The 27,813-nt window shown below is 39.9% G+C and overlaps 1 protein-coding gene across 4 annotated transcripts in view; it reads left to right on the forward strand.

The window, feature by feature from the left end:
- RNF144A (ring finger protein 144A) overlaps positions 1–27,813 on the forward strand; it is a 67,469-nt gene that overhangs the window by 32,848 nt on the left and 6,808 nt on the right. For all 4 annotated transcript variants that reach the window (XM_065835090.2, XM_065835092.2, XM_065835091.2 and 1 more), the window contains 6 exons: positions 5,060–5,205; positions 20,575–20,679; positions 20,879–20,939; positions 22,011–22,218; positions 25,766–25,913; positions 27,226–27,315. In XM_065835090.2, coding sequence (XP_065691162.1) covers positions 5,071–5,205; positions 20,575–20,679; positions 20,879–20,939; positions 22,011–22,218; positions 25,766–25,913; positions 27,226–27,315 — 747 coding nt within the window. In that variant the 5' untranslated portion in view covers positions 5,060–5,070. The remainder of the gene's footprint in view (positions 1–5,059; positions 5,206–20,574; positions 20,680–20,878; positions 20,940–22,010; positions 22,219–25,765; positions 25,914–27,225; positions 27,316–27,813) is intronic.

The raw sequence follows: 27,813 nt of genomic DNA on the forward strand, positions 1-27,813 counted from the left end.
TGCTTTTTTTTTTCTCCACATAAGTAAAATATCTGGACACTTATTAATAGGTTTTTTTAAATTATTGTTATATGTGTAAAAATATTAAAAGTATAAATCAATATATAAATGTACTTTATATGAAATATATATACATAAAACAGTACTATGACAGATGTGTTTGACTTAATTGTAAAAGAAGTGTAGCCTGGATTATATAAATATACATATTCATATATAAAAATACATTAAAAAAATCTGTACTATAACAGATGCATTTGATTTCATCTAGTAGCCTGGATTATCTTAACTAGAGCTATTTTGACAGGGACAAAAAGAATGAGAACCCATTTCAAATCCCACTTAAATCCCTTCCTTTGACTTCTAAAAGAGCTGTTTTTCATCATGTCAGTAAATTCAGATTAAGATAACTCCTTAAGGCAGATTATTTTAAATATACACAATTAACTAAGTGTCTCATAAGAGAGGGGACTGAAGCCCTTTATTTCTAAATTAAACCCATCCTTGATCTAAAGCTGAAGTGTAGCTTCTTTGAAAGTTCTATTTTGAGTCTTGGTGAAAAAGACTCACCAGTTAAAGCATGCTGTGGATGACTGTTTTATTCAACCATATTTTCTAGTCACTTTTTTCTCACGTAACTAGTCAAATATCTGCGAAGTGTGAACTTGATGCAAGTGAAGCTTGACTGTACAGTACCATGAAATACTTGTCGATAGTGCAATAAGAAAAATCGTACTATTTTACAGTTTCTTGACTTGACAGTGTTAGGCTAACAGTTGGACTTGATGATCTTAAAGGTCTTTTCCAACTCCAGTGATTCTATGAATGACTTGCATGGCAGAAAGTTGTATTATTTCCTGCTTTCACAGAGTTTTTCACAGAAGTTTTCACAGTATTTCTGTTTTACAGTTTTCTGCAACTTCTTGAAGCTTGGAAAGAAATGTTCTATTCTTGACTTAGCAGAGATCAAGTCAGCCATTTGTTCTCACTTGAGAATGTAGTCTGTAGGTGGACCAAAAACTGAGGGATCACTGTTCAGAAATCCAGTTTATATTCACTTAATTCATTAATTGTTGTGTAGAAATGGCAAAAGATTCCTTTCCCCTCCATACCCATCTCTCAGAATGCATAACAATCACATTTTAAATATATTAACCTGATATTACAGCAGTAAGGCATCAGTCACTTCTGTCTCCTCATGCAGTGGTTCCTTTTTGTGTAGACATGCACATGGTTACCAGATTAAATAGTCAGGCTGATTATTTAAGAAGACTGCTCTGAACAAACTATTACTAACGCTATTGCTGATGTTTCCTAGTCCCAGCTTGCTTTGGGATGCTGTCCTAGAAAATGATGAACTGTGTTACTGTATTTCATACAATTCCAATATTACCAGATATGGACCACGTTCTGCAAAAAATGTGTAAATGAGACTGACTTTGGCTGCAGTAGATGTTGGAGTGTGAACTGATGACCAGCTTCTAGCTGTCTATGTCTCACAAGCCTGCTTTGGTATATCTGTTATCAGGACCTGTGAAGTATTGATATTTATACTGAGTTTGGTAATCAACACTAAATCTCAAATGATCTAAATAATTATTGGGTTAAGATCTGTTCAGCAGATGGATTGGACTGTGGCCCAATTGGACCTTTCCTAGCTGTATTTCTTGGTGCCTCCTAGCAGACAATCAAACCACAAGGCCAGAACTTCTACTGACTGATGCTCTAAGTGCCGATCTTCAGCACAAGGCCACACTACTACGTATTTTTCAATATTTTGTTCCTTTAGAGGTCCTTTCAGTTGGCTTCTCTTTCTTCTTGCTGTTACTTTATATTCTTGCTGAAGTGTTGCACATCATTAGAAAGCACAAGAATGCAATCTGAAGCCAGAAGAGACCACAGCTATGGAATAGTAGGAGTCTTAAGGTAGTTTTTTTTCCTCTGCTTCTCTCTTGTGAGTTTGGTGGTGGTGGTGTTTGTTTGTTTGTTTGTTTTAAGTTTCAGAAGTGTCATGATGTAAACACAGAAGCTTACTATTTAATTGCAACAGTGTGTGAGATGATGATGAAGCAAAATCTAGTCTGTGCTTTGGAAGCTTCATTCACTGTGTTCCTTTACAGGGATACCCACTAGACATGTTTCACTGGGATGTGGGACTTTCTGTGCACATTTTCCAAGGTTAGGTGGCAGACTTCTTGATCCTTGCTCTGATGTCACTGGGAACAACAGTTATTCCCTCCCTCCACCCCTGTAGCGAATGTAAGATTTCATTATGAAAAGGTGTTTGTCAGGGAGGGGTGAGCAGGAGTGACTGTGCTACCAATTGAAGCTGTATTCAGGTTTTGCTTTCTGTTATTGCCATGGCTGAGTCCAAGTCACGGGTTACATGCTAAATGTATCGGGCAACTAATTTCTGCTGGCCTGCTGGAAGCCAGCTTGAAGTTTCAGTTTGGTTCACTTTTGCTTGGCAGGAAAAGACAAAGAGGAGAGATATTTCCCAGTGAAGTGTTGCTGCAGTATAGTTGTGCTGCAAAAGGAATTACCACAGTGATACCAGTAAGCCTCTCTTGGAAGTTCTGGGGCACAGGGAACAAGTGTAATCCTTGGAGCTGAAAGGTTTATATTTTCCCCTTTATCATCACTTACTGACCCACACTGAATGTATATACATTTCTTTTTTGTCTGGATCAAGTTTTAGCAATATATTTTGTGAGCTTTTAATCTGAATTGTGTCAGATTGTACATCTTCACCATAAAAGTTGCTAGGATTTTGGTCTGCCTGATGTATGCAAGTGAATCCTTAACTTAAATTTATCCTTCTTCATTGTTCACCTGCTAGTTTCATCTGCTTGCTTCCACAAGTACCAGATGTGCAATAAACTGGGCAGGACAAGCAAAGGAGACTCAAACTAATAGCAAACAGAGTTAGTTCAGGTGTGTTTGATCACTGCTTCTCAAATATTTCATGAGTCTATCTGCAAATGTCAAATAAAATAAGTTTGGAAGAAGTAAATTGTTTTTGCTGATACTTTGCATTAAATGAAAAAATAGTGGCAGTTAACAGTAGAAAAGCAGTCTAATAACCTTAAAAATCTTGGGTTTCCATTTGTACAACCATGTCAGACTTTCATGCTAAAGTCTCAGAAAAGACTGATAATCGGTGACATCAATGATAGGTAATGGGTTCAATTTGGAACACAAGAGGTTCCGCTTAAATTTGAGAAGAAACTTCTTCTCAGTGAGGGTGACAGAGCACTGGAACAGGCTGCCCAGGGATGTTGTGGAGTCTCCTACTCTGGAGGCATTCAAAACCTGCCTGGACGCCTTCCTGTGTAACCTCATCTAGGTGTTCCTGCTCCCGCAGGGGGATTGGACTAGATGATCTTTCGAGGTCCCTTCCAACCCTTCCAGTCCCTAACATTCTGTGATTCTGTGAAAAGACTGCACAGAACAGGTCTTATTTTGTGTTGTGCAGCCATTCTTCATGTGCCAGTCTGCGGTGCAATTTAATCTGTGTGGAGCTTCTGTGTGGGTTCTCAGAGGAAGTATTCCAGAGCATCCCTGGAAATGAGGTGGTTCAGTCATTCTTCTCTCCCCCTTTCATCCCTGATGGATGCACTAGAAATGGGTATGATTAGGCTCTGCTGTTTTGGTGTCCTTTACGTACCTTTTAAAGGGCAGCCTCAAATGAATTAGACTGAGTGGAGGGCTAATGTAAAATCTTCACTTTGCTTCAGAGAATTTAAGAGACCTTGGTGGGGTCATGTCAACAATTCATTGAATACCAAGACTTCACAAACACTTCTTTGAACTCTCCATGTGATTTCTTCTGGGGCAAAAAACATATTTTGCTTCAATGTCTGCCTAAACCTAGTCTAATAATTATTAAAGTAATTTACTGCAGTTCTGGAGGTCTTGGAAAGTTCACACATAATATGATTTAGATATAAGCAGTTTCTGCAAGTGCCAATATAAAAACCAAACAAGCCTGTAATCATAGTTGGAGCAGCACAACTGCTGGTGTGGGGGAGCTAAGGAACCGCCTAATTTTGGGAAGGAGGTAAGCAGGATAAAATGGACCTCCCAGCAGCCTTGCATGTGAATATACTATGCTTGAAAGGTCAATGTCACAGTGACAAAACAATACTAGTAGATATCGTGTTAAGAGTGGATATACTACCTAAGTTACCCTAGATGTTATGGAGTGTGGGTGGGTGAGTGGTTGTTCCCCCCGTGCGTCTAACTTGTAAATTAGCTTTTTCCTTTGAGGGAATACATTTGTTGTGTGAGATTATTTTGTTTCTGGTTAGTCATTTGAGAACTCTTCATCTGGGTCCTGGAGCATATGATAAAGATGCTCTGCATGTTCCTATGCTGTTGCTGTCTTGAGGGTCATATGCATGTGTTACAGCTGCTTTTTGTAGCTTGCTTCTTGTGTTCTTATTTGCCCCAGCTCATTGTTGCTGCAACAAAGTTGTGGCCTGGGCATTTATGAGAAAAATGCAGGCTAAGAAACTTTGAGGATACTGAGAATATTCACCATTCTTTGTAAACATATCAAACTGATGGATTTGTCATGCTCTTGGGAACAAAAATATCTGGCTCTGTTTGAGATGCAACATCATCAGGCTAGAAAAGGGGCAGCTGTAGTTTTGGGGGTGTTTTAAGTGATGGGCAATCAGTATTGGTGAAAGAAAGTCTGTAACTAGTGGTGGAAATGGCAGGAATTGGGAATGAGATGTTTCGCGTGTAAAACTGGGTAAAACTCTGTGACTGAAGAATATTTCCTGCTTGCTGTTATATTTTGTCAGTGTATTATATGTTTGTGTTGGTTTGTTTGTTTGTTTATTTGTTTTTTCTTCTTCTGCTTGATATGTGCGTGTTCTGTCAGGCAGGGGGTGCATAGACTACTGCAAGTGCTGATGCTGTCAGATTAGCGATTGCCGTTTGTGTTTTTTTTCCAGGCAGCAGCTGACAATGACATATTCAGTAGCGGATATGGATCAAATATCAATATAAGGAAGTGATGGAGTGTGTTTATTTTTGTGCTGTTTTTCAGACTGCTCTGCAATGACTACAGCAAGATATAGGCCTACGTGGGACTTGGTACTTGACCCGTTAGTGTCCTGCAAGCTCTGCCTTGGTGAATATCCTGTGGAGCAGATGACAACAATAGCACAATGCCAATGCATCTTCTGTACCCTGGTGAGTGTGGTGTTTTTGGTTTTGTTTTTTAATTAGGCATAAAAAAACAATGCACAACTTCAACTGCAGAAATCATGTATGTTTTCACGGAGTGGGTTTCACCCTGAAGTATTGATGCTGTAGTGGAAATAAATATTGTTGCTCTGTACTTGACATAAATGCTAGCAAGTAAATTTTTCCATCTTCCGGTTTAAAAAAAAAAAGTTTTTATTCAGCACTTCCATATTCTGCTGTATTGAATTACCGCCTGTTTTCCCTTATCTATCAGTGACTTGGATTTGGGGATTTTCCTTTCCTGGTTGGTTTTTCTTTAGTGGATTTTTTTTGTCATTTCTGTGTGTTTTGTGCTGTGTGGTTTTTTGTTTGTGTGTTTTTTTTTTTTTTCTAACTTTATCACCAAGTTTTTCTGGCACAGAGCCATGTACACATTTGTAATGAGGAAAGTATTTAATATATTATAGATTCTTGTTTCACTGTATCATAATTACAATCCTGTAACAGGTTTTCGTTACCATATTGCAGAAATGCATGCCTGGAATAACAGGAATCTTGTCAGTTAAGTACAAAACACTGTTTGGTAAACCTAAGTGTAGAATGTAGCAAAGATTATAATCACAGTAAAAGGGTATTGCTAGTTTATGAACAGAGAAATGTAGGTGTAGTTTTCCATCCCTAATGATGGTTTGGAATGAAAATGTTAGATCCTTTAATTTTGCAATGGGTGCAGCTATACCAAATGCATTGTTGTGATGGTTCAACAGTGGAAAAGTTACAGTAGGATTGGTAAGAATATAATTTCTGGGATACATGGTACTAAAATACTTTAATACTGAGTCAAACTCTTGAGAAATTAGAAGTCCAGACATGCGATTGAGTGTTTTTTTGGTGGTGTGGGTGTTTTTTGTTTGTTTTGGTTTTATTCAAAAGTTCTTTTCAACAAAGTTTTTTGTGGTGTGGTTTTTTTTAATGCTGAAGAGCAAGGGGTTTTTTTTAAGTAGTCTTTTCTTTCTTCCTTTTTTCTTCATGGAAATATTACTATTTTTTAAACAACAGATTTTTTTTCAGATGGTTATTGAAAAGATACAGGGTGTTGGCTACAGAGCAGACAGCTCCTTTTTGTTGCTTACTGAAAATGGCAAAAAAGAAGCAGTGCAAACAGCTCAGTTTCCAATATGTGTAATATGTTAAAAACTCCAAGTTGATTGCAACCAACTTTAATGTTGATGTTCCTTTGGAAAAGAGAAAGTGAGTACGCAGGCAGGTAAACATATGCAGGCTGTTGCAAATGCTGTAGAAGGAGTGTTTGCTTGAGTATGCAACAGTATATAAAATAATAGGCTTCATGAGAAGCAGAATAATAGGCTTCATGAAAACTGTTCTCTGCTGCACAATGAATAGTCCTGATATTTACCACTGAGTTTTCTATGACTCTCTGTTGCCTGGATGCGGAGAATATTTCTATTTCATTTTTTCAGTAACATTTAAGAGGCAGTAGAAAGGCTGGGTTACCAGATAACATGTTTTTCTCTCTACTTTGTTCCTTTTGACATTTGCTGGCAGCACTGAGCTTCCATTTCTTCTTGATAGAATGCGGTCACTGGCTCTTACCGCTGTTTTGAAAGATAGAACTTTTTATAGGTTGTTAAAAATGTAACTTGCTCGTAACCTGTTCATAGGACCTCATCATAGAAGTAAACTTGGGGTGCTGACATTAGATTCTTGTGTAGACCTCTGTTCAGCTGGAATTGACAGTCCATTGTTACCACCAGTCTTAGACAGTTTGAGCAGCTTTGTTGTGTGTAAGTGAACCAGCATACCTTGTCTGCCTCAGCATTTCTATGAGCTTCACTGCAGTGACATTTGAGTGCACTGAAAAAATTGTTTACCCTAAAGTTTTCCTGTGAATTAATAGGAAATATTATTGCTGTTGCTTTCATTGATGGCAGTAGGGTAAGAAATAAGAATCAATCCCAGTAATTGCAAGAGGTAATAGCTATAAACTTGTTAAAACCCAGGAATTCATCATGACTGAAACCCAAGGCCTCCATCTCTACCTTGTGGACAACCTGCAGCTTAATAAATTGCCTAAATTAATACTCTTGTAACAAGTCAGGCAAGACTGTTCAGCCCATTGGCAATGGTTAAGGAAGAGTGTGACGACTATGCACCCATTCTTCCCCTGGTGTTCCTCCACTGATGAAACTTGGTGTTTCTGGAAGTTGTCATTGCAGTCCTCAGTATGATATGTGGTTTGTAAACAACCAAATTAAAGTTGTTGAAAACCAATAGGAAAAAAAATATCCTTTTGACTCAGTACTTTGGAGTCTATGTACAGTAGATCTGGTACATTATACTCAAATAAGTGGAAATACACTTAGCAAAATATTTAACCATCTCAGTTTTGTTCTGGTTTCTTATTTTTCTGTAAAGGATCTGAGGTAACTGATAGCCTCTGCAGTGATATGAGCAAAAAAGCAAAAAGTATGTCCATTGCAAGTGTGATAACTATTTTTGCTGCAGCTTCTGCTTCTGGCTCTGGCCCTTGTGTCTAAGTCACAGCAAGCTGAGGCAGTGTATGTATCACAAAGAGATCTTTCAAGTGCAGGGCTGCTGGCATGTAGGCAGAATTTAGATCAACGTGCAGATTTCTCAATCCTGTAATATTTCTGTCTGCAAGTCTTCACTCTTTATAACCATAGAAGTGCTGTGGTAAAGATCTTGTGTGTCGGGAAGAGACAATCCTTCACAATAGCACAACATTGCTATTCAGCAAGATAGAATGGGGACACTGTTGCCTTTTGCTCTCTGGCAGAGCTGTACATGGATTGAATAGAGCAGACTGCCACTCCTCAGCTGATAAGGCATAGACGCTGCAATTTCCCATCGTATTATTTTGCCAGTTGTGGCTGTTAGTACAATACTCCATTATGGTTTTTATCGTTATGATCATTAATGCGCGTACAATGCTGTAAGCTCTCTGAAGTTTTGTATATTTCATCCATTAGGAATGTATCCATTGTTGGATTGCTTGAGGTACCAGAAGAACAAAAGCCTATAGAGTAGAAAGGAAAACAAGATATCTGTTGGCTTTTTGTTTGATTGTTTTTCCGAGTATTGTCAAGGGGCAAAATAATATCTCTTTCCTTCTGGAATCATGTCAGCAACAGGATGAGTCTTAAGTGTGCTTTTGAAATTTTGAACCACAATGCTTAGTTGTCTTTTTCTTAAATCACTTTTTCCTGCTTAAGTAGCACACAGTAGATAACCAGTAGCGGTATATTTCAAGATAGTCACTTGGCAGTTACTTGCCCCAGGAGAAGTAATTGATTTTGCATGTTTTCTTCAGAAAGCTTTCCTTATGACACCTAACCTCCTTATGGAAGGAAAGGGAGAGTAAAGCAAACAGAGCATCACTTTTTTTTCTTTTGTTTAATTTTGGTTTGTATTAGTTACTGCACCAAAATCTTTCAGTTATTACTTAGCCTTTGATTTTCTTGGGTGAGGGGAAATAGGGAGGCAGCAATTTGAGGCCAGATCCTGCCTGAAATTCCGACCATTTTATAACCTATGATTAAATTCTTATGTGTCTTAAAGGACAGGATGTTCCCTTAATGTATTACTGTGATGGGTTGACCCTGGCTGGATGCCAGGTGCCCACCAAAGCTGTTCTATTACTCCCCCTCCTCAACTGGATGGGGAAAGAAGATACAACAAAAGGCTCACCCACTACCATCACAGGAAAACCAGACTCTACTTGGGGAAAATTAATTTAATTTATTACCAATTAAATCACAGTAGGACAATGAGAAATATAAACTAAATCTTAAAACACCTTCCCACCATCCCTCCCTTTTTCACTCACTCCCAAATTATCTACCTCCTCCCCACCAGCAGCTCAGGATGGGAATGGAGGTTACGACTGTTTTGTCACGTGTTGTCTCTGCTGCTCCTTCCTCCTCAGGGGAGGACTCCTCACACTCTTCCCTGTTCCAATATGGGGTCCCTCCCACAGGAGACAGTCCTCCATGAACTTCTCCAGCATGGGTCCTTCCCATGGGCTGCAGTTCTTAATGAACTGCTCCAGTGTGTGTCCCTTCCATGGCGTGCAGTCCTTCAGGAACAGACTGCTGCAGCGTGGGTCCCACACACAGTTATAACTCCTGCCAGCAAACCTGCTCCAGCCTGGGCTTCCCTCTCCTTGGGGCCACAGGTCCTGCCAGGAGCCTGCTCCAGTGTGAGCTTCCAATGGGGTCACAGCCTCCTTCAAGCATCCACCTACTCCACCCTGGGGTCTTCCATGGGCAGCAGGTGGATCTCTGCTCCACTGTGGACCTCCATGGGCTGCAGTGGGACGTCCAGCCTCACCATGGTCTGCACCACAGGCTGAGGGGAATCTCTGCTCTGACACGTGGAGCACCTCCTGCCCCTCATTCTGCACTGAACTTGGTGTCTGCAGATTTGTGTCTCTCACATATTCTCCCTTCTCTTTCTGGCTGCAATTGCTGTTGTGCAGGAACTTTTTCGCCTTCTTAACCATGTTATCCCAGAGGCACTACCACTGTCACTGATGGGCTTGGCCTTGACCAGCGGAGGTTCCATCTTGGAGCCATCTGGCATTGGCTCTGTTGGACATGGGAGAAGCTTCTATCAGCTTCTCACAGAAGCCACCCCTGTAGCCCCACCAGCTACCAAACCTTGCCACACAAACCCAATACAGTTACCAATTGTATATGTAGCAAAGTTACAACAGCTTTTGTTCAAGTTGATATTCTTGCATGGAAGTCCATCAGTTAGTTGCTGAAGCGTGTTGTGATTCAGGATTACATGTGTATGTCTGCACATGTGACTTACATATGTAAAACATACACATAAAGTGTCAAATAACATGTCACAAGTACAGTGATGCCACTGCTCTTACTCAAGACAGGCTAAGCTCCTCTTGGTTTCATGTTAGATAGTTCAGTTCTCTTCAAGATTTTGTGCAGTGGTCATCATACTGGTACTGGAGGATTCCTTGCTTACCTTCCTCAAATTTAAAAAGCAGGTCAGTTAAGTAAGCAGTCCGTATGTGCAAATATCTAGAAGAAGCCTGAGAGAGAACTTGTCTTTGGAAAAAATTATTTTGATTTCTAATCTTCAATCCACCTTCTTACTGATGGAAGGAAAGAGCGCTATTCAGATGTGTGAGAGGTCCTACCATCAAAAGCAAAGTAACGAAACTACTGTTAAGACCTACCTTCTGCTGCTTGTTTGTGATTTCTTGTTAGTCAGCCCTGAACATATACATCAGCTTTGTAGCGTTTGAAACTGACACTGCTATGCCAATTTTTTATCTTTTTAATAAATGCATCCACTTCTCCTTCCCCCAGGGCAAGGCAGACACCAAGAGCAGTGTGTGAGCAGGTAGGCTTGGCTGCCTTCCCTATCCCACATACTTTGTCCCTGTTTGCTTTGGGACACCTGCCTTAGCAGGGCAGCACTGGGCAGAGGCCAGGTTGTCCCCCACCTTTACTAAGAAGAGATACCCTGCTTGCTTTGAAATGGGAGGATGGGGAAAACCTAATGGCATGTGATGTTTGATAGAGCTCTGAGTACTTCTTAGCAGCTCTTACGTTTTCCTGTTTCCCACCAGCTGCTGGCAAAGCTTAGATCTTGCTGCTTTTGCTCCCTTCCCCCAAACCTTAGCAGAGAACTGTTACTGATCTTGATATGTGCTGTGTCAGTAGGGGCTTCATGCTTAGAGGTCACTTTCTGTTTGCATAGTAATTCACATGGCTGAGTTCTTACTTGTCTTGTAGATGCCGTGATGACAAAAATCCCTGATGAAATCATATACTCACTGATTTACAGAGTAATTAATGTACAGTTGTGAACTGCAGAACCCTGAGTGAAAACTAAGCTGGATCCAGAGCCTTCAGCTCTTGCCTCTCCTGTGTGATGTTACTAAATTAGATTAACATTATCTGTCTTTATCTGGGTGTTGGGAAAACGAGTTCATTTTTGTTTGCATAATGTTTTGCATGTGAAAGTGAAAACTCCTTTGTTTGCTGCAGGTGTATTGTCCTCCCACTCAGAAATAGTCATTCAGTTCTGAAATAGAATAAACTTTTCTCAAACAACCATATAAGGGAATACTGAATTTTTGTTGTTGTTGGTTTTGCCTCCTGAATATTTGAGTTTCATTCTGCATATGTTGGCATTTGAAAACAAATTTCTTTTCATAAAGTTTACTCTGCATACTTCTACCAGTCGCAGCCTTGAATAAATGAGAATGAGCAGCTTATGCAAGATAAAAGGGTTAAAAATCTAGTGTGAAAAAAAAAAAAAGTGTACATCTACTCAAGCTATTTATTCTAAGATATGCACAAACCATGAGATATTACCCTTTTCTTATTTGGCCATTTTCTGTTGACTCTTTACTGATGTGAAATATTTCCCTGAAGAAAAACAGTTAGTTTTCTATATATTTTACAGGACACACTTATATAAATGAACAATCCCCCATTTCAAATGTTAAGTAGCTGTAAGTCTTCATTTCCTTCCTTTTCCCTAATAAGACATTCAACTGGAAACAGGCACTTGTTTTTCAGGTTCATTTAGTTTATGTTGCTTGGTGCTGCTTGTGATTTCCCCAGCCATTGATTGCTGTGTATCAAAGGATATTTGCCTTTTTCTAATATTTCTCAAGCTGAAGAAGTCATCAGGGCTTCTCTTTCAGGGATAGCTCTCACTGAAAATAACTTGCGTCCCTGATTTCTTCTTGCCTCACCTTCATTTGTTGACCGATTAGCAGATGCTGGCAGATCCCTGTTCTCAAACTGGCACAGTTACGCTACTGCAGAGGTTTTGGAGGCTGCACCCAAGCAGAGGGGTGCTACACCTCATCCCTAATGTGAATATCTTCTCTGCAAGTTGTTTGCATGCGTTAAGTGTGTGTCAGTGCCTGGTGTGGTATTTGGACATATTGTCAGAAGTGTTTGGACAGAGGTAAAGCCAAAGCAGCAAAATCCGCACTGCTGGCCACAGCCTCAATCAGCATCTGTCTTTGCACAAACTACAGTGGCATCTGCAACAGGTGAATCTGTGCTCCTGGCAGGCTGCTGGCTATTCCCCATCCTGAGGTTCTACCAGTTGATGGGAGAACAAGGACTTTTTGGACACGGGCAATTTTTACAGCTTAGGAAGGATGCTCAGGTGGTTTGTCCTCGGAGATGGAAGCACAGGGGTTGCATTAATTTTCCCCAGCCAAAACACCATTTGGCCATCATCCACAAGCAAGATGATGTGACTGGATTTAGACTGACAAGATGGGCTGTAGCGGGATGTAGTAGCTGGTGCAGTCTTTAAAAAATGGCAGTGTGGGGGGAGGAAAAGGCATTTGCCCTTGGCAATTTTGAACAAAAAAGCATCTTTAAAAAGAGGCCAAGTGTTGGGCAGGTGGAGGCAGGAAACCTGTCATACAGAGCTTTTTCAAATTACTTGCCAGTTTGGAGAAAACATTTATTACCTGTGACATTACCCCTGTCTGATCGTAGCCAAGGTCCCTTTCCCAGTGCATGCCTTCTTGTTCACAGCATAGGAAGCCAAATTTGGGCACTAGATATTTCGCCATTGCAGAGCTCTGGAGGGCCTTACAGGTGCTTGTCTTAAACTGAGTGGAGGTTTTGTATGCCTGTGTAACATTTTTGTCTCAACAACAAAATAAAGGATATAAAGAGCAAATGTGTAAGAATGTTCTGCATTACTGCTTTCAAATCATACACTTGAAGTACTGCATGTCAAGATAAATGACTGCTTCTTTCCATGATTTATTCTTAAGGATGATGAATCAGCTGCAGGGTTAATAACAATTGGAATTTTGACAAAGGAGATTTCTTTGAAAGTAGATTATTGTCTCTGACAAAATGTGTATAGAAGTGGAAATGACCTATTTTAGGTCAAAGTAGCATCACAAACATTGAACATCTGTCTAATGTACATCTGTCTCTGAGATCTAGGTGGTTTTGAGTTTGAATATAACTTCTGTTCTTGGAGTTGGTCAGTATAGCTGACAGTCTATCTAATAAAGGTAAAAAAGGATCTCTCCCACAATCATGTGTATGCCTCAAACAGATCTTTGTGATTAAGTATGTGTAGATATTTTCTAGTAAGTCACTTGTTAACCAAGTAGAATTAGGATGATACTAAAAAGACAGATTGTAGATCTGCAGTAGAGAATTATGCACAGTACAAGAGTATTTCAGAGTTGAGCCTGTGATTAAGTGTAGATTTGAGCAGGATTATAGCTACTACTTTACACAAGAAGACCACATAGTAGGTTTGAAAGAAGCTTAAAAGCTCTCCAAGAAACCTACCTTCTTTTTTTTTTTTTTTTTTTTTTCCCCATGTTTTCTTGCATGCGCTAAGTGTACTGTGGAAATTTGGCAGGAAGTAATTTTCTTTCTCTGTGAAACACTGAGCTTAAAAGTGCATTTGTCTTACCACCAGATGAACATTCCTGTTGCTTTTAGAATGAGCCACAAAAATATTAAGAAAAGTAGTATATAACAGTTATACATGGCTACAGGAATTCCCACTCTTCACAAACAGAGAAGGCTGGGACTCAAACCTTATTCTATTGTTCTTCCCTTCTCTCCAGAGAACAGCCCAGCTGCTTATTTTAGGGGATTTATTCCTTTTGAGATTATCTTTGTCTGAATGTCGCTACCCATGGCAGGGGAGTTGGAACTACATGATCTTTAAGGTCCCTTCCAACCCAAACCGTTCTGTGATGCTATGGTAAGTAGAAGGTCTTTCTAGAAAGTGACATTTTCTTCAGGGGAGAGTGCTCTAATCCAGAGTCAATTTGCTGTTTGGACTAAAGGAAAGGGGAACCATTTTTCCAAGAGTATTAGCCTCCACCTAAGACATGGACACCTGAATTCATCTCTTTGGTGTAGCAAGACACATTCACTCACTCTCATGCACACTCTCTCCCTAGCCCTAATGAGGATTTTACACTGCATCATATTTACTATTCTGATCCAAAGCTAAAAATGTGCATTACATCACATCACCTGAAATACTTACAGACAATGCGTCGACCAACATAAATACCTATCCAGCAGACTGACTGCAGAATTAGCTTAGTGGAATTAGCACAGAGCAGTGGCATAACCTTGGTATTACACTGTCTTCTGGCAAGAAAAGGTATCATCTTCTTAGTATTCATTTGTGACTAATGTAATGAAAAATACCTGGGATGTGGAACAAAAAGATGTTACAAAATACTATCAAAAGTAGTTTTTGCATTATATTTCCTCATATTTCTTATTCACCTGTGTAATCTCATCACGTGAATGTTGGGCTTTGGCTTCATGTCCTTTCAACACAAAAACTGCCCAAACCTTAGATTTGTAGATACAAACCACTGCTAAATAAGTACTTCTCACTCAATATCTCTTCATGTTCTTTTGCACAATGTGAGGCCAAAAGAGATCATTACATTGATCCAGTCTGATGGCAAGTATAATGTAGACCATAAAATACCGACCATGTTTCCTGATTCTTTGTGTGGTTCAATGCAAATGTATATAGATATGTGTATATGTATATATTTTTTGAGAAGTTCATCTAATTCTGATTTGCAGATGACATAGAATTTGCTAGACTTCAGCAATTTAGTCTACATATTAATAATCACATTACTTGGAAGCATTTTTCTTGTTCAGTTTGAGCTTTGTTCCCATTATTATTTTCTATTTCCCCTCTTTGCATTGAAACGTAAGTAAAAAAAATTCAAAACAGATTTTTTCTGTTAAAAAAAGTCTGCCTTGTTCAAAAAGCCTGTCAGCATTTACTTTGGTCCATATAAAACTTCTAGTGGTTGTCTGCCCAAGGTGAAGGGTTATTTTCCTGATTAATATTTGTGCAAAATAGCGTCTCCTTTTGTCTGCCTTTACTTTAATATTCACCTTTACCAAATGCATTGTGAAAAATCCATTCCTTTTATTTTTGAGAAATTGATAAAGGTGAGTTTTGGTTTGTGTTGTTTTTTTTCCCTTTCAGTTCTATCAGTTGGTGTTTGGGTTATTTTTAAAATGTTTTACCAACACCAATCATTTTCATGAAGTACACATTTCATTTCAGGATGGCTGTGGCCTCATGCCAGCACTAAGACATATTTAAAGTTTTAAGAAATAAACCAAATGATACGGTGATGATATTTATGGCTCTGCAATTCTGTCATGCTTTTTTGCCCTTTCCAAATCCATTGACTTATTTATAGAATTTCCCATATGACTTGGCACTTGTATATGCAGCATTAGAATAGTTAGAAATCTGCATTTTGACAAAATCCGCCTAGTAACTGTTCAGAAAATAATACGGTATAATATTTTTGCCTTGCCTAACTCTCAAATGAAAGGTTACATCTTGAAAAGCCATTCCTTGTCTCCTGCGATAGTAGCAGTAACATGTTCTTAATAGTAAATTTATTGTAACTTTTCAAAAAGGTAATGCTCACCTATTTTAAAAAATGAAAATGTTCACCAAAATTATTATGTGCATTGTGTACTGTAAAATTACTTTAGGCATCAAATCAACACATTCTTCCTGTTGAAGTAGACAGTAGATAAATGCTGCCCCAGATGGAAACAATGAAAGTCATATTCCTTCTTGTGAATAATGATGGCTTTAGTTTGGTTTTGGGTGTCAAGATAAACAAGTCAAAGCACCATAATCAGAAATAGACATAATTGTTGCTTGAATTATCCTAAAAAATCCCTAAAAGCCAGATGCTTCAATTCTTTGTATTGAAATTTTGTTGTGGTCTGTGCAAGTTTGTTAGAGTTAGATGCAGCAGAGTAAATTTATGTGTTATGGTTTGGAAATTAGGCAAAAAGTAACCATTTTGATTCTCATAGAGTATTTTAATCTCCCTAACATTAAACAAAATGATGTGCAGCATCTACCTTTCTGTGTGGTGCAATCCTTGATGTACAAAGGTTCAAACGAGAACTCATAGAACTCTATATGTTAAGTTATGCTTGGCAGCCTCACAAAGGAAGTAGTTCCTTTATTAGCCATCCATCTATAAGGCTGAGGAAAAAAAAAAAAAGTGTGGTAAAACCACTTCTGAGTTGTTCTCTCAGTTGATCCTTGTGAGAGAGTGGATCTGGGCCAAAACTCATCAAAGTGGATGCACTTCTGCCTTTTCTCATGGGGACAGCAGACGACAGTAGGATCCTCACATAACCAGTTGAAAGAAAAAGTCATCCAGACACCAGAAAGAACAGCAATGATGTGCAGGAGGAGGGCAGAGGAGGAACACATGAGGAATGCACATAAACAGGGAAAAACGTGGGTGTGATGCTCAGGGGAGCTGACTGGTCTCTTCTGACTGGTCTTACATGATACATCTTGACCTGCAGTTTATATAACCTTATACAAAGTTTTAAATATAGTTTTTATATATGTATGTTTCATATATATAGTTTATATGGTCTATACATAGTTTATATATAACACATATGTTGTGCAGTGCTTTGCTTTCCTTTATCTACAGGAAATTACAGAAGTTATATGTCAGTTTTCATGGGGTTCCTCGACTAACATTCATATATGGTAGCATATTAGCATCTCCTTTTAATTTAAAAATATATTAAGTTGTGAAGTGAATGTGAAGGTATGGATCTGTATTGTTAAGGCACCCAAACAGCCTTAATAGTGTCCTAGAATGCCAGCATGTACTAATTGTTCTTTCCTCCCTGGAGTCATTAGTTACGCTGGGAATATGTGTGTTGGACAGAAATCTGAGCTATTACAATTGCCCATTTACTTGTTGCAACTGGAATGTAAAACAGAGTAACTTGCCCAGTGACTGTTATAAACTGACATGTTTTAGTTCTGGATTGGGAAAGGAGCAGGAGTGCACACATGGTTTGTTACTGTAGCTTGACTAACAACTGAAAACTTACCCACTTGGTCCTCTGTTCTTGCTGGCTGGGCAGATCTTCATTATTTCAGGTGAAGATTGTCAGAATACAAAAATTAAGTACAAAAATTAGAGAAAAGGAAACATTTCCTCTTATGACCTGCTTGATTCAATAAAGAGTTACTTTTTGTGAAATGCCAAGCCTTTCCCAGGCTTTATCCTATAGGACTGTATACGTAAGCAGAAACATACAGAATAACCACCATCCATTTTTGATAGGTTTAGATTATCTCCAAGTGTAACTTACTTATATAGTGTTTAGTTATTTAATTATGGAAATACAATGAGGTTTTGTTCTGGTTTGGTTGTTTGTTTGTTTGTTTGTTTGTTTGTTTTCCAGTGTTTTTGTTTGATTGTTTTGGTTGTTGTTTGTTTTTAAAGAAAGTAACAAGTGGAATTTAGCAGAAGTATTGCTTCAAATAAAGCTATAAGTAAAGCAAATAGTGTTGACACACAACCATTAAAGGAAGAATCAAGATGCTCCTCAGCATATTGGGTTTATAAGGGTCAGTGTACAACAAGGCAGATGTCTTGCGAACTTATTCCAACCTCAGCCCTTAGATACCTAATTTCAGCTTCTGTTTTCTCTGAGAAAAATCATTGCAATACAATTAATTTTTAAGTTTTTTTTGGATGACTTACACTCTGAAATTTTTCATTCGTCCTGTACAATGCTTTATTGCCATAATGAAAAGGCTATGAAGGTATTTTCTTCCCGCAGGGAATCACCTACAAGCTGCATAGAAAATGAGCAACATTTTATCTCTTATATTTTCGTAGTTGTTTTGTAATTAATTTTTTATAGTATATAACTGAGCACCTAATCCTACTGTGTTGTTTTGCTTACATGCTGGTGCATTTCTAGTACTATAGCCACTTTAAAGTTTTCTGACTGAAGTGTCACATCTGTGTCCACTCTCAAGGGAAACCACAGCTACCCTGTACTTCAAATTCTCTTGCAATCACTTTAGATTACTCCTTCTCCACTTGAGAAATCTCGAGAGTGGGGAAGTCCTGAGTGGACAGAGTGTTTTATCCTCTGACTAATTTACAGTGATACAACATTTGTGTTCCCAGAAGGTACACGATAAGAAGGGAACTTTGGACTGATTTTGAGGAGGTAGGGGCCATAGCCACACTGGAGGAAAGGGAAGGCCTTTGGCACTGCTTGTGGCAGGGATGGACTGTGTCATTCCTTGGAGGATGTGAGGAAAGGGAAGCAGATCAAATACGCTTTGGCAATAGTCCCGAACAGGTTGAAGAAGAGGATTAACCACATTAATGATTAATGATGGCAAAGCTCATTCAGCTTGAAAAGTACTTTCTGTAAGTGCTAAGTGCTGGCATTAAAAATGTATGCATTTTCATTTTAATCCACACATGGCGTCTGCAGATGGAGGGGAAAGAGAAGAGCCAGCAGTGTCATTATGGCAGTACTAATACCTCAGTACAGCTGAAATCACAGCTTGCCAAGGCATGCAAGCTAAGACCTCACTCTTGCAGAGTTCATCCTGCTGTAGTTGCTGCTGGTGGTTCTCTTGAACTGCTCCACCACACACTTTGCAGAGCTCTAAGCAAAGGCTTGGAAACTTTCTGCAAGTCAAACATCTGCTAAGTGAGGAGTTGTCTTTGTTAAATTCCTACTGACAAAGAGGAAGACCTAGACCATAATCTATCACGTGGATTTTCTACACATGTAAAACTTTTAAAGATGTAAGTTATCCAGTTTCTGTTTTTCTTTTCCAAAACATAAACCTGTTGTCTCTTGAGTAGGAGATGTGAGAAAGGGGACTCTGACAGAAACGATTTGTTGTGCTATCAAGGTGGTGGCAGGTTGTCACCGGAACAGCTGCGTACCAGGGCAGCAGAAATTATGTGGGCAGGAAGTGAAGTTTTTGCTGCAATCAAGCTGTGAGAGGTAAAATCTAGAATAAAATGTTAATATAGGTGACAGGGTCTCTGAAAGGAGCTGAACAGACATATTGACAAGCAGGACAGAAAGAGAACAGGCTGAATAAGTAGGGTCAAAGTCTGGACCTGGGCAGCTACAAGCCACATAAAAAGGGTTAGGCTGGAAATGTGCTTGTTTATGGGCCTGTTTGATGGTGTGGTTGGAAGGAAGAAGCGGCTTTGTGCTCTGCTCTGCAACTAGGCATGCTGGACTCGGCGAGGCTGATGTAGCCCTTTGCCTTCCCAGGCGGATGATGAGTTGGTGGTTGCAGACCTTCTGCAAGTTCTGTCTGGAAATGGTACTTGAAGTCCCCATTTTGCCAGCTTGCTGCAAGAGTGTCTAGTCCTTCTCACCTCCCACCCAGCTGTATGCTGAGCTTGTTTTCTGTCTTCATTTCACTCTGCTTTTGGTCTATTCTCACTTTTTATTCACATAGCTGGTAACAGAGAGTTAGAGACCTACTTTCTGTGATTGTCTCCAGTTTGCCACTGCCAGCTGAGCTCCCAAGCAGGGTGAGAACTCCACAGGGTGACCCATCTGCTGGAAAGCACACCCTCCTTTGCTCTTTCTGTGTCATGTCAGGCTGTAGAAGTTGCATGGTATCTGCAGGGTGAAGGACATCTCTCTATCATTCCCCATACCTCCTATGCAGTAGCTCTCACCTTGATGTGGGGAGGTGGAGAGGGGTGTTTGCTCTTCAAGAATAACAAGCTTTGATCTTAATTTGGCCTTAGTCTAAAATACCCACCTGTCTTCTCTGTTGACAGTTGTGCTGTGCTACTGTGTTAGATGCTGAATTTTCAGTTATGACTTGGGCAAAATGCTGTGGTTGCTAGGGGAGAAAAGTATTAGTATTACCATTATTTATTATTCGGTCCCCATGGAAACTGTAGCTCTTCTGGGAGTCCTAATTTTCACATTTTTTCTTTCTATGGAAAAGATATAACTTTAACCATGAAGTTCAAATAGTAATTTTCTAAAAATAGAAGGCAAGATACACCACTCCCTTTTGTTTCCTGGTATGCTTGACAGATGTCTGTCTATGGGTAGTTACTGCTTACTAAGCTGTGTTGTGGTTTCCAGTCACGTAAAGATTTTTGGAGTGTGGTTAATCTAATTTTATCTTGGTGATGGTTTATTATTTTTTTTCCTCTCCTAGCTCTATTTGATTTGTCTTTTTCCCCATTATTGTTACTTTTAAATTTGTTGATTATTTTAAATTGAGGAAGAATTGCTTGATGGGGAAATGAGCTTGCGGTTTTCTATTTAAAGATACAACTATGGCAAAAGGTATGAACATGGCCTGTGGTTCTAAAAGGAACACAGTAGTGTCTGTTTTTTCAACAGAGTTTGAGTTCTTCAGATTTTCAGAGGAAATCTGTTAAAATACTTAATGATTTAGTCTTGGTGGAATAGTTAACTCAAGTCTTTTGCTCTCTTACAGTGCCTAAAACAGTATGTGGAACTTTTGATCAAAGAAGGTCTAGAAACTGCAATCAGCTGCCCTGATGCTGCCTGCCCAAAGCGAGGTCATCTGCAAGAAAATGAGGTACACTTCAATTGCAAAGATTTTTTTTCTTCTTTCCAGGATGTTTAAATGTGTCTTGCTCTATGTTACAGCTGCCGCTGTTGCCAACATATGTTTTTAATAATTCTCTAAAGGTCAAATATTTTGTCTCAGTTTGTTAAAAATGCCTTAGATTATTGCTGTTCCTAACTGGAAATTTGTCTTTTCCTTCCTTCAACAGATTGAGTGCATGGTTGCGTCAGAAATCATGCAAAGGTATAAGAAGCTACAGTTTGAAAGAGGTAACACATATAGTGCTACCCATTGCAAGTCTGTGTAAATTATATCACTCCAGACCAATCCCATAAATCAGAATCTGGCTCTGCACATGTTTGCGCAGTAGCATTGTGCTTTAATTGTTTGGTCATCACAAACCCCACTCTCCCCAAAAAAAACAAACAAACCAAGAAAAAGTACCCCCACACCACCATTGTTTCTGTTCTTGTCTGCATGATTCCCAGCATTACAACATTCTGGGAATGAACTAAGGAAATAAAATTACTGTGTATTATATTGCTTTATAAGTAAGGGAGGGAATGACTGTTATGTAGAGCTTTGCTGTTTGAGTTGACTGCCAGTATTCTAGGGGCTGGCAAGGTAGACTGACCCCTTTTATGAAGCCACCGTTGTCTCTTGCGTTGGCATCTGGTGCAGAATTATTAGGCAGTTCTGTGTGTAATGACAACATGAGCCTTGTTAATTTTTATGAGGATAGAGACACACTGAGTGCCTATGGGGATATGGAGCTGTGTACCACAGAGAACTTAGTGTAAGATTTTGCTGAGGGCAGGACCCAATCTAAAAACCTCTGAAGTCATTGGTAGGCTTTTATACACTTCAGTGGGCTTTGGAACATGAAATGCTTACCAGTAAGCAGCCCGCAAAAAAAAGATGAAACTGTATAACAGTCTTATGCTCTTGTTTATCATGTGGTTACGTTAGGGCAGAGACCAACTTGAAATAGAGTCCTACTGGGCAAAGCACTGTAAAATGCTTTCTGATGGATTATACCTGTGTGTAGTATATGCTCTATGTATCTTCAAGTACAACTGAAGAAAAATACATCTCATTCTCAAAACCAGTTCAGTGAATGAAAGTAAGCAATTAATTCAAATGCTGGAAACTCATTTTAGTTTGGTGCCTGTTTGCAAAGCAGGCCAGATTTATGTCTAAGTGGGTAGCAAAAATTAAAAAGGCTTCTTTTGAAAATGCATGTCTTCAAATGCCCTGCCAATCAACCTCAGTTTGAAAACATTATTCTGGAAGGCCAGTCTTATAACTGAATTTTGTTCTTTTATGCCCATTTTTTACAGAAGTGCTTTTGGATCCCTGTCGGACTTGGTGTCCATCCTCTACTTGCCAGGCAGTTTGCCAACTCCAGGAATCAAGCCCACAGGACCCCCAGCTTGTCCAGTGCAAAGCCTGTGACATTGAGTTCTGCTCTGCTTGCAAATCTAATTGGCATCCAGGTCAAGGCTGTCAGGAGAGCATGCCAATCTCTTTTCTTCCAGGAGAAGCAAGGTGAAAGATTGCAAAATCAAGTATTTAGAAGCAAAGCACTCAGATCTTTGAACAAACTGGATTATTAAGAGTAAAGAGGCATTTTCCTGATATTTTGTTTTTTAAAGCTCTTTCCTTCATTTAGTCATTCCTGTTCTTTTAATGCTATATTCCAGAATCAGATTGGTCTTGGCAGCCTCACTCCTCGCTGCCATTCCTGGCAAAGCCTCTGTCAACCGCCTTTTGCCCCAGTGGGAAAAATAGGACATGCAGGTAGCCCATGAGCTTCCCTTCAGACATCATCTTGTTGCTGCTGTTGTTCTGGACAGTGTGAGGGTTGGTTACATTGTACCAGAGAGTATTTTAGGATACTCTGATACCAGAGAGTGTTTTAGGATACTCTGCCAGTCATCCAAACTGCTGCACATTAGGCAGATAAAGATCGTAAGTTCTATTTCAAGCTGTTACCAGTGGCATGCTGCAGCCAGTGAATAGGAAAGACCACTGTGCCTGTCTTCCACTTAATGTTTGGACTTTTTCAAAGGTTGTGTAACAACAGTTCAAGGTATCGTTAAAGCCATGGCCAGCCTTCGACGTAGCTATTCACAACTAGTCTTCCTTCAAGCTTTGCTGTAACAAATGTCTAGTTAGGATGCTGTCATAGAATCATTTAGGCTGGAAAAAACACTTAAGATCATTGAGTCCAACCATTAACCTAAGATCACTAAGCTCACCACTAAACCATGTCCCTAAGCACCACACCTACGCATCTTTTAAGCACCTCCAGGGATTGTGACTGAACCACTTCCCTGGGCAGCCTGTTCCAATGCCTGACAACCCTTTCCATGAAAAAAGTTTCCTAATATCCAATCTAAACCTTCCCTGGCGCAACTTGAGGCCATTTTCACTTGCTAGTTGAGAAAAGAGACAGACACCCACCTCACTGTGACCTCCTTTCAGGTGGTTGAAGAGTGCGATAAGGTCTCCCCTCAGCCTCCTTTTCTCCAGACTAAACCCCAGTTCCTTCAGCTGTTCCTCATCAGGCTTGTGCTCCAGACCTTTCACCTCCTTCATTGCTCTTCTTTGGACAGACTCCAGCACCTCAATGTCTTTCTTGTAGTGAGGGACCAAAAACTGAACACAGCATTTGAGGTGTGGCCTCATCAGTGCCGAATACAAGGCTGATCCCTGCCCTATTGCTGCTGGCCACACTATATCTGATACAAGCCAGGATGCTGTTGACCTTTTTGGCCACCTAGGCACACTGCTGGCTCATATTCAGCTGGTTGTCAATCAACACCTCCAGCTCCTTTTCCTCCAAGCGGCTTTCCAGCCACTCTTCCCCGAGCCTGTAGCGCTGCCTGGGGTTGTTGTGACCCAAGTGCAGAACCCAGCACTTGGCCTTGTTGAACCTCATAGAGCTAGCCTCAGCCCAAGGATCCAGCTGGTCCAGATCCCTCTGTAGAGACTTTCTACCCTCCAGCAGATCAGCATTCCCACCAAGCTGGGTGTCGTTTGCAAACTTACTGAGGGTGCACTCGGTCCCCTCACCCAGACAATTGATAAAGAGATTAAACAGAACTGGCCTCAATACTGAGCCCTGGGGAGCACCACTCCTGACCAGCTGCCAACTGGATTTGACTCCGTTCACCACAACTCTTTGGGTCCAGCCGTGCAGACAGCCCTTTACCCAGCAAAGAGTGTGGCATACAAGCCATGAGCAGCCAGTTTCTCCAGGAAAATGCTGTGGGAAACAGTGTCAAAGGCTTTACAAAAGTCTAGGTAGACAACATCCACAGTCCATTATGCAGGTCACGTTTTCATAGAAGGAGATCAGGTTGGTCAAGCAGGACCTGCCTTTCATGAACCCATGCTGACTGGGCCTGGTCACCTGGTTGTCCTGTATGTGCCATGTGATGCCACTCAAGATGATCAGCTCCGTAATCTGCGCCACGATCAGACTGACAGACCTGTAGTTCCCCAGATCCTCCTTCTGGCCCTTCTTATAGATGAGCATCACACTTGCCAACTTCCCAGTCAACTGGGACCTCCCCCATTACCCAGGACTGAAGACAAATGATGGAAAGTGGCTTCGTGAGCAGCTCTGCCAGCTCCCTCGGTACCCTTGGGTGGATCCAATCTGACCCCATAGAATTGTATGTGTCTAAGTCCTGTAGCAGATCATTAATCATTTCCCTTTGGATTATGGGGGCATCATTCTGCTCCTCATCCCAGTTTTCCAGCTCAGGGTCTGGGCACCCTGAGAACAACTGGTCTTACTATTAAAGACTGAGGCAAAGAAAAGGCATTAAGTACCTCAGCCCTTTCCTCATCCCTTTTCATGTTTCCTCCCGCATCCAATAAAAGATGGAGATTATCCATAGTTCTCCTTTTGTTGTTAATATATTTATAGGAGTGAGCTGTTGGACAAATATTGTAACTTTTGCAACCTCTTTTTGTGTGTGCCTGACCAGAGTTGAACCTCACTAAAATTCATGGCAAGCTAAAAAACTGAATCTGTTTTCTGTAGTGTTTTGGTTGCTTTTAGTTTTTGTTTCATGCTTCGGTTTTTATTCCATTGAGGTTTGTTTTTTCATTATTTTGGACCATAATGTGCCAGTAACAGTTTGTGCTACCATGTTTTTGGATACTTTTATACAGTTTAGGGATTCAAAGCATTTTTCTGTAATATGGTTGCCACCAGTGTGATAATGAGTGTGTGTTCTTTTATCTTGCCCATTGGGCAAATCAATCCATCAATCAAGGACCAGTCCTGTTTTCCAGCAAACAGTCATTCTTGCATCTCCCACTTGCAGTGGCTGCAGGAAGTGTGATTTGTTAAGATATATTTTACTTGTTGATCTGCATAAAGCCTGCACATGGTAGAAAGCCACTCAAGGGACAGACATGTTCTTTCAGTGTTTCCGCATTCTTCTGTATTGTGCCCACTATATGAGAGGACATCCTATGGTTTTGCACAGTCATGCAAGACAAGAAGGGGCAGTGCTGACCCTAACTTATGAGCCATGACTGGTTAGGGCAGTGTTTAGGGATGAAGAGATCAGCTCTGAAGGAATGGCATGCCCAAATAACTTCATGGTTCCTGATTTGGAGGGAAAGTCCTGGGGTGATACTCAAGAATGGCAGCAAAAAGTAATCTCTCCTTTGTGCCCCAGTCAAAAGGAATGTAGTGTGAGCTTGTGCCACGTTATTCAGCTGTGGACTAGCTGCTGCGCATTTGATGTATTTCAGGAGAAAAATGTATGATCTCTCTTACTATCACTACATAACAAGAACAGCTGGTAAAGTATGTTGTAAAGAAAATGTCTTGACTCTTAGGTAGACACTGTAGTCATTAAATATTTTTTTCTAGAGATATGTTTGATCGAGTACAGCCAAAATACCTGAGTAACAAAACTCAGTCGAATACCTGGATGTTTACTAATTTATCTTTTTTTTTTTTTTTTTTTTTTTAGATAGAAAAGTAGGCTTACCTCCTTAGCACAGTTCTTAGATGTTTTCTTCTTCATGGCTACACATGTTATTAATTCCTCACTTTCTTCCACAGTTCAGTTTTTAAAATGGAAGAAGATGATGCTCCAATCAAACGCTGTCCAAAGTGTAAAGTTTACATTGAACGAGATGAAGGCTGTGCCCAAATGATGTGTAAGAACTGCAAACATGCTTTTTGCTGGTACTGTCTGGAATCTCTTGATGTGAGTACATGCCATGCACTCTGGTTCTCAGAAGCTTTGAAGTTCATTGCTTTACCATCCAGCTCTCTGATTAATCAGTTTAATTGTAGCTCACTAGCTTCTGCCCAGCTCGGTAGACTGTAACCCACCAGAGCTGATGCTGGTGATTTCATAGGATTTGTATGCTCTCTTTTACTTGTCTGACCTTTGTGATCTTAGGATTTTGCCTATGTATTTGAGTCAAGAAATAATCATTATAAAGTAAAATTTTATGAAAAAGTTGTTTGCAATCTTTACATGGTAACAAACACAGGTTTGGGATTTTTTTTTGCCTTTTTTTTAATAATACTTCATTTAGTACTGACTTTTCGATGTTCTTCTTTTTGAAGGAGTTACAGGACAAGTATAGCGATCTTCTCAGTCTGTGGAAGTTTATCAAACAAATTTTAGATTTGGTGCGTCACCGTGCAGTAGTCTAGCAGTCAGATTTGTTTACTGTTAATTGTATTCTGTGGGACAAAAAATAGATCTGACATATGAAAAAGAATACAATGTTCTCCTAACACCAGGAATTTGTCACTCTATAAGTTGCTGCTGTCATATGTTTATGTTTTTTATAAAATCAACCTGTTATCTTGCCCAGGGATCAGAGTATTTACAATATACAACATCTGTTTTCTGTGTCATCTGTTTTATTTTGTGGTATCATTAACAATAGCAAAGGAAATGTTTTAGGTTCCTGATAGCTACTCTGACCATTCAAATCCTGTGGTTGTCCTATTTGAATGCTTTACTAACATTCGTCAAGTCACAGGCTTCTCACGTGCTCAGTTAAAAGCAGAGCTGCCTTGGTACTAGTCCTGCTCTCTTGACCAGTTTGTAAAAGGATATCAGGACAGTTAGGGAGATAATTTCTCGGAAATCTGTGTTGTCCTTTTATTCTTCAGCTAGTAAAAGGAAGCAACTTGGGGAAGTCTGCGGAACAAGTATTCATTTTCCTTTGTTCTTTCTGTATGTGTAAAACATATGCACTGAGCAGCTTATCTTCTTGGAGCCTCTCGCTAAACTCCATACCAACATTTAAATATGAAACTTGAGAGCCTTAGGGAGAAGAATTCATTGTAGATCTACAACACTTGCTAAGCAAACCTGTTTGTGAAGGTGCTTAACTGTAAACACTTTGGAAAGGTTGGAACTGGCCATATCCACTTTACTAAGCTTTTATCTTCCTGTACAAATTCTGGTTGTAAGTTCTCAGGAAATAGTATTTTATAACTTGAAGAACACTTTGTACTTCTGTTTGTTACCTACCTCTTCATTGAATATTTTGTAGGATGATTTTCTCCTTATACATTATGACAAAGGACCTTGTCGAAACAAGCTGGGACACTCCAGAGCATCTGTTATCTGGCACAGAACACAGGTAAAACTGAGATCTTTAAAAGCTCTATACAGGTCACCTGTTGTCATAGTGCCTTCCTTTGCCTTACTCATTTTAATACCCGAGGGTAAAATTCTGTGCCAAATGGTAACTGATTCTCATAACAGATTTAAAGAGGGCAGTAGCTTGGAGGAGGAAGAGTTAGCTCTCCCAGAGAGGACACTCCTTGGCAGAAAGCCACTGAGAGCTATTGGACTAGATGATCTTTGAGGTCCCTTCCAATCCCTAACATTCTGCGATTCTGTGATTTGCAGAGCCACTTTAGAGCCAATCCAGATATGTTCTCAGTAAAGCTGGAGGACAAACTGGGTTGCCACCATCCATACTATTAATAGGGAAGCTCATCCTACAACTGGAAGGGAATTAGTTCAGTATGCTCAGTGGCTGTGGATTCCAGTTGACTCATACATGTAGGTTGGATGGAAGGTAACCTAGTGAGCTAATCAGTAGTTTCAAACACAGATTCAAATTGACAGAGTG

This window comes from Patagioenas fasciata, chromosome 3, assembly GCF_037038585.1.
Source record: "Patagioenas fasciata isolate bPatFas1 chromosome 3, bPatFas1.hap1, whole genome shotgun sequence".
Classification (NCBI taxonomy): Eukaryota; Metazoa; Chordata; class Aves; order Columbiformes; family Columbidae; genus Patagioenas; species Patagioenas fasciata.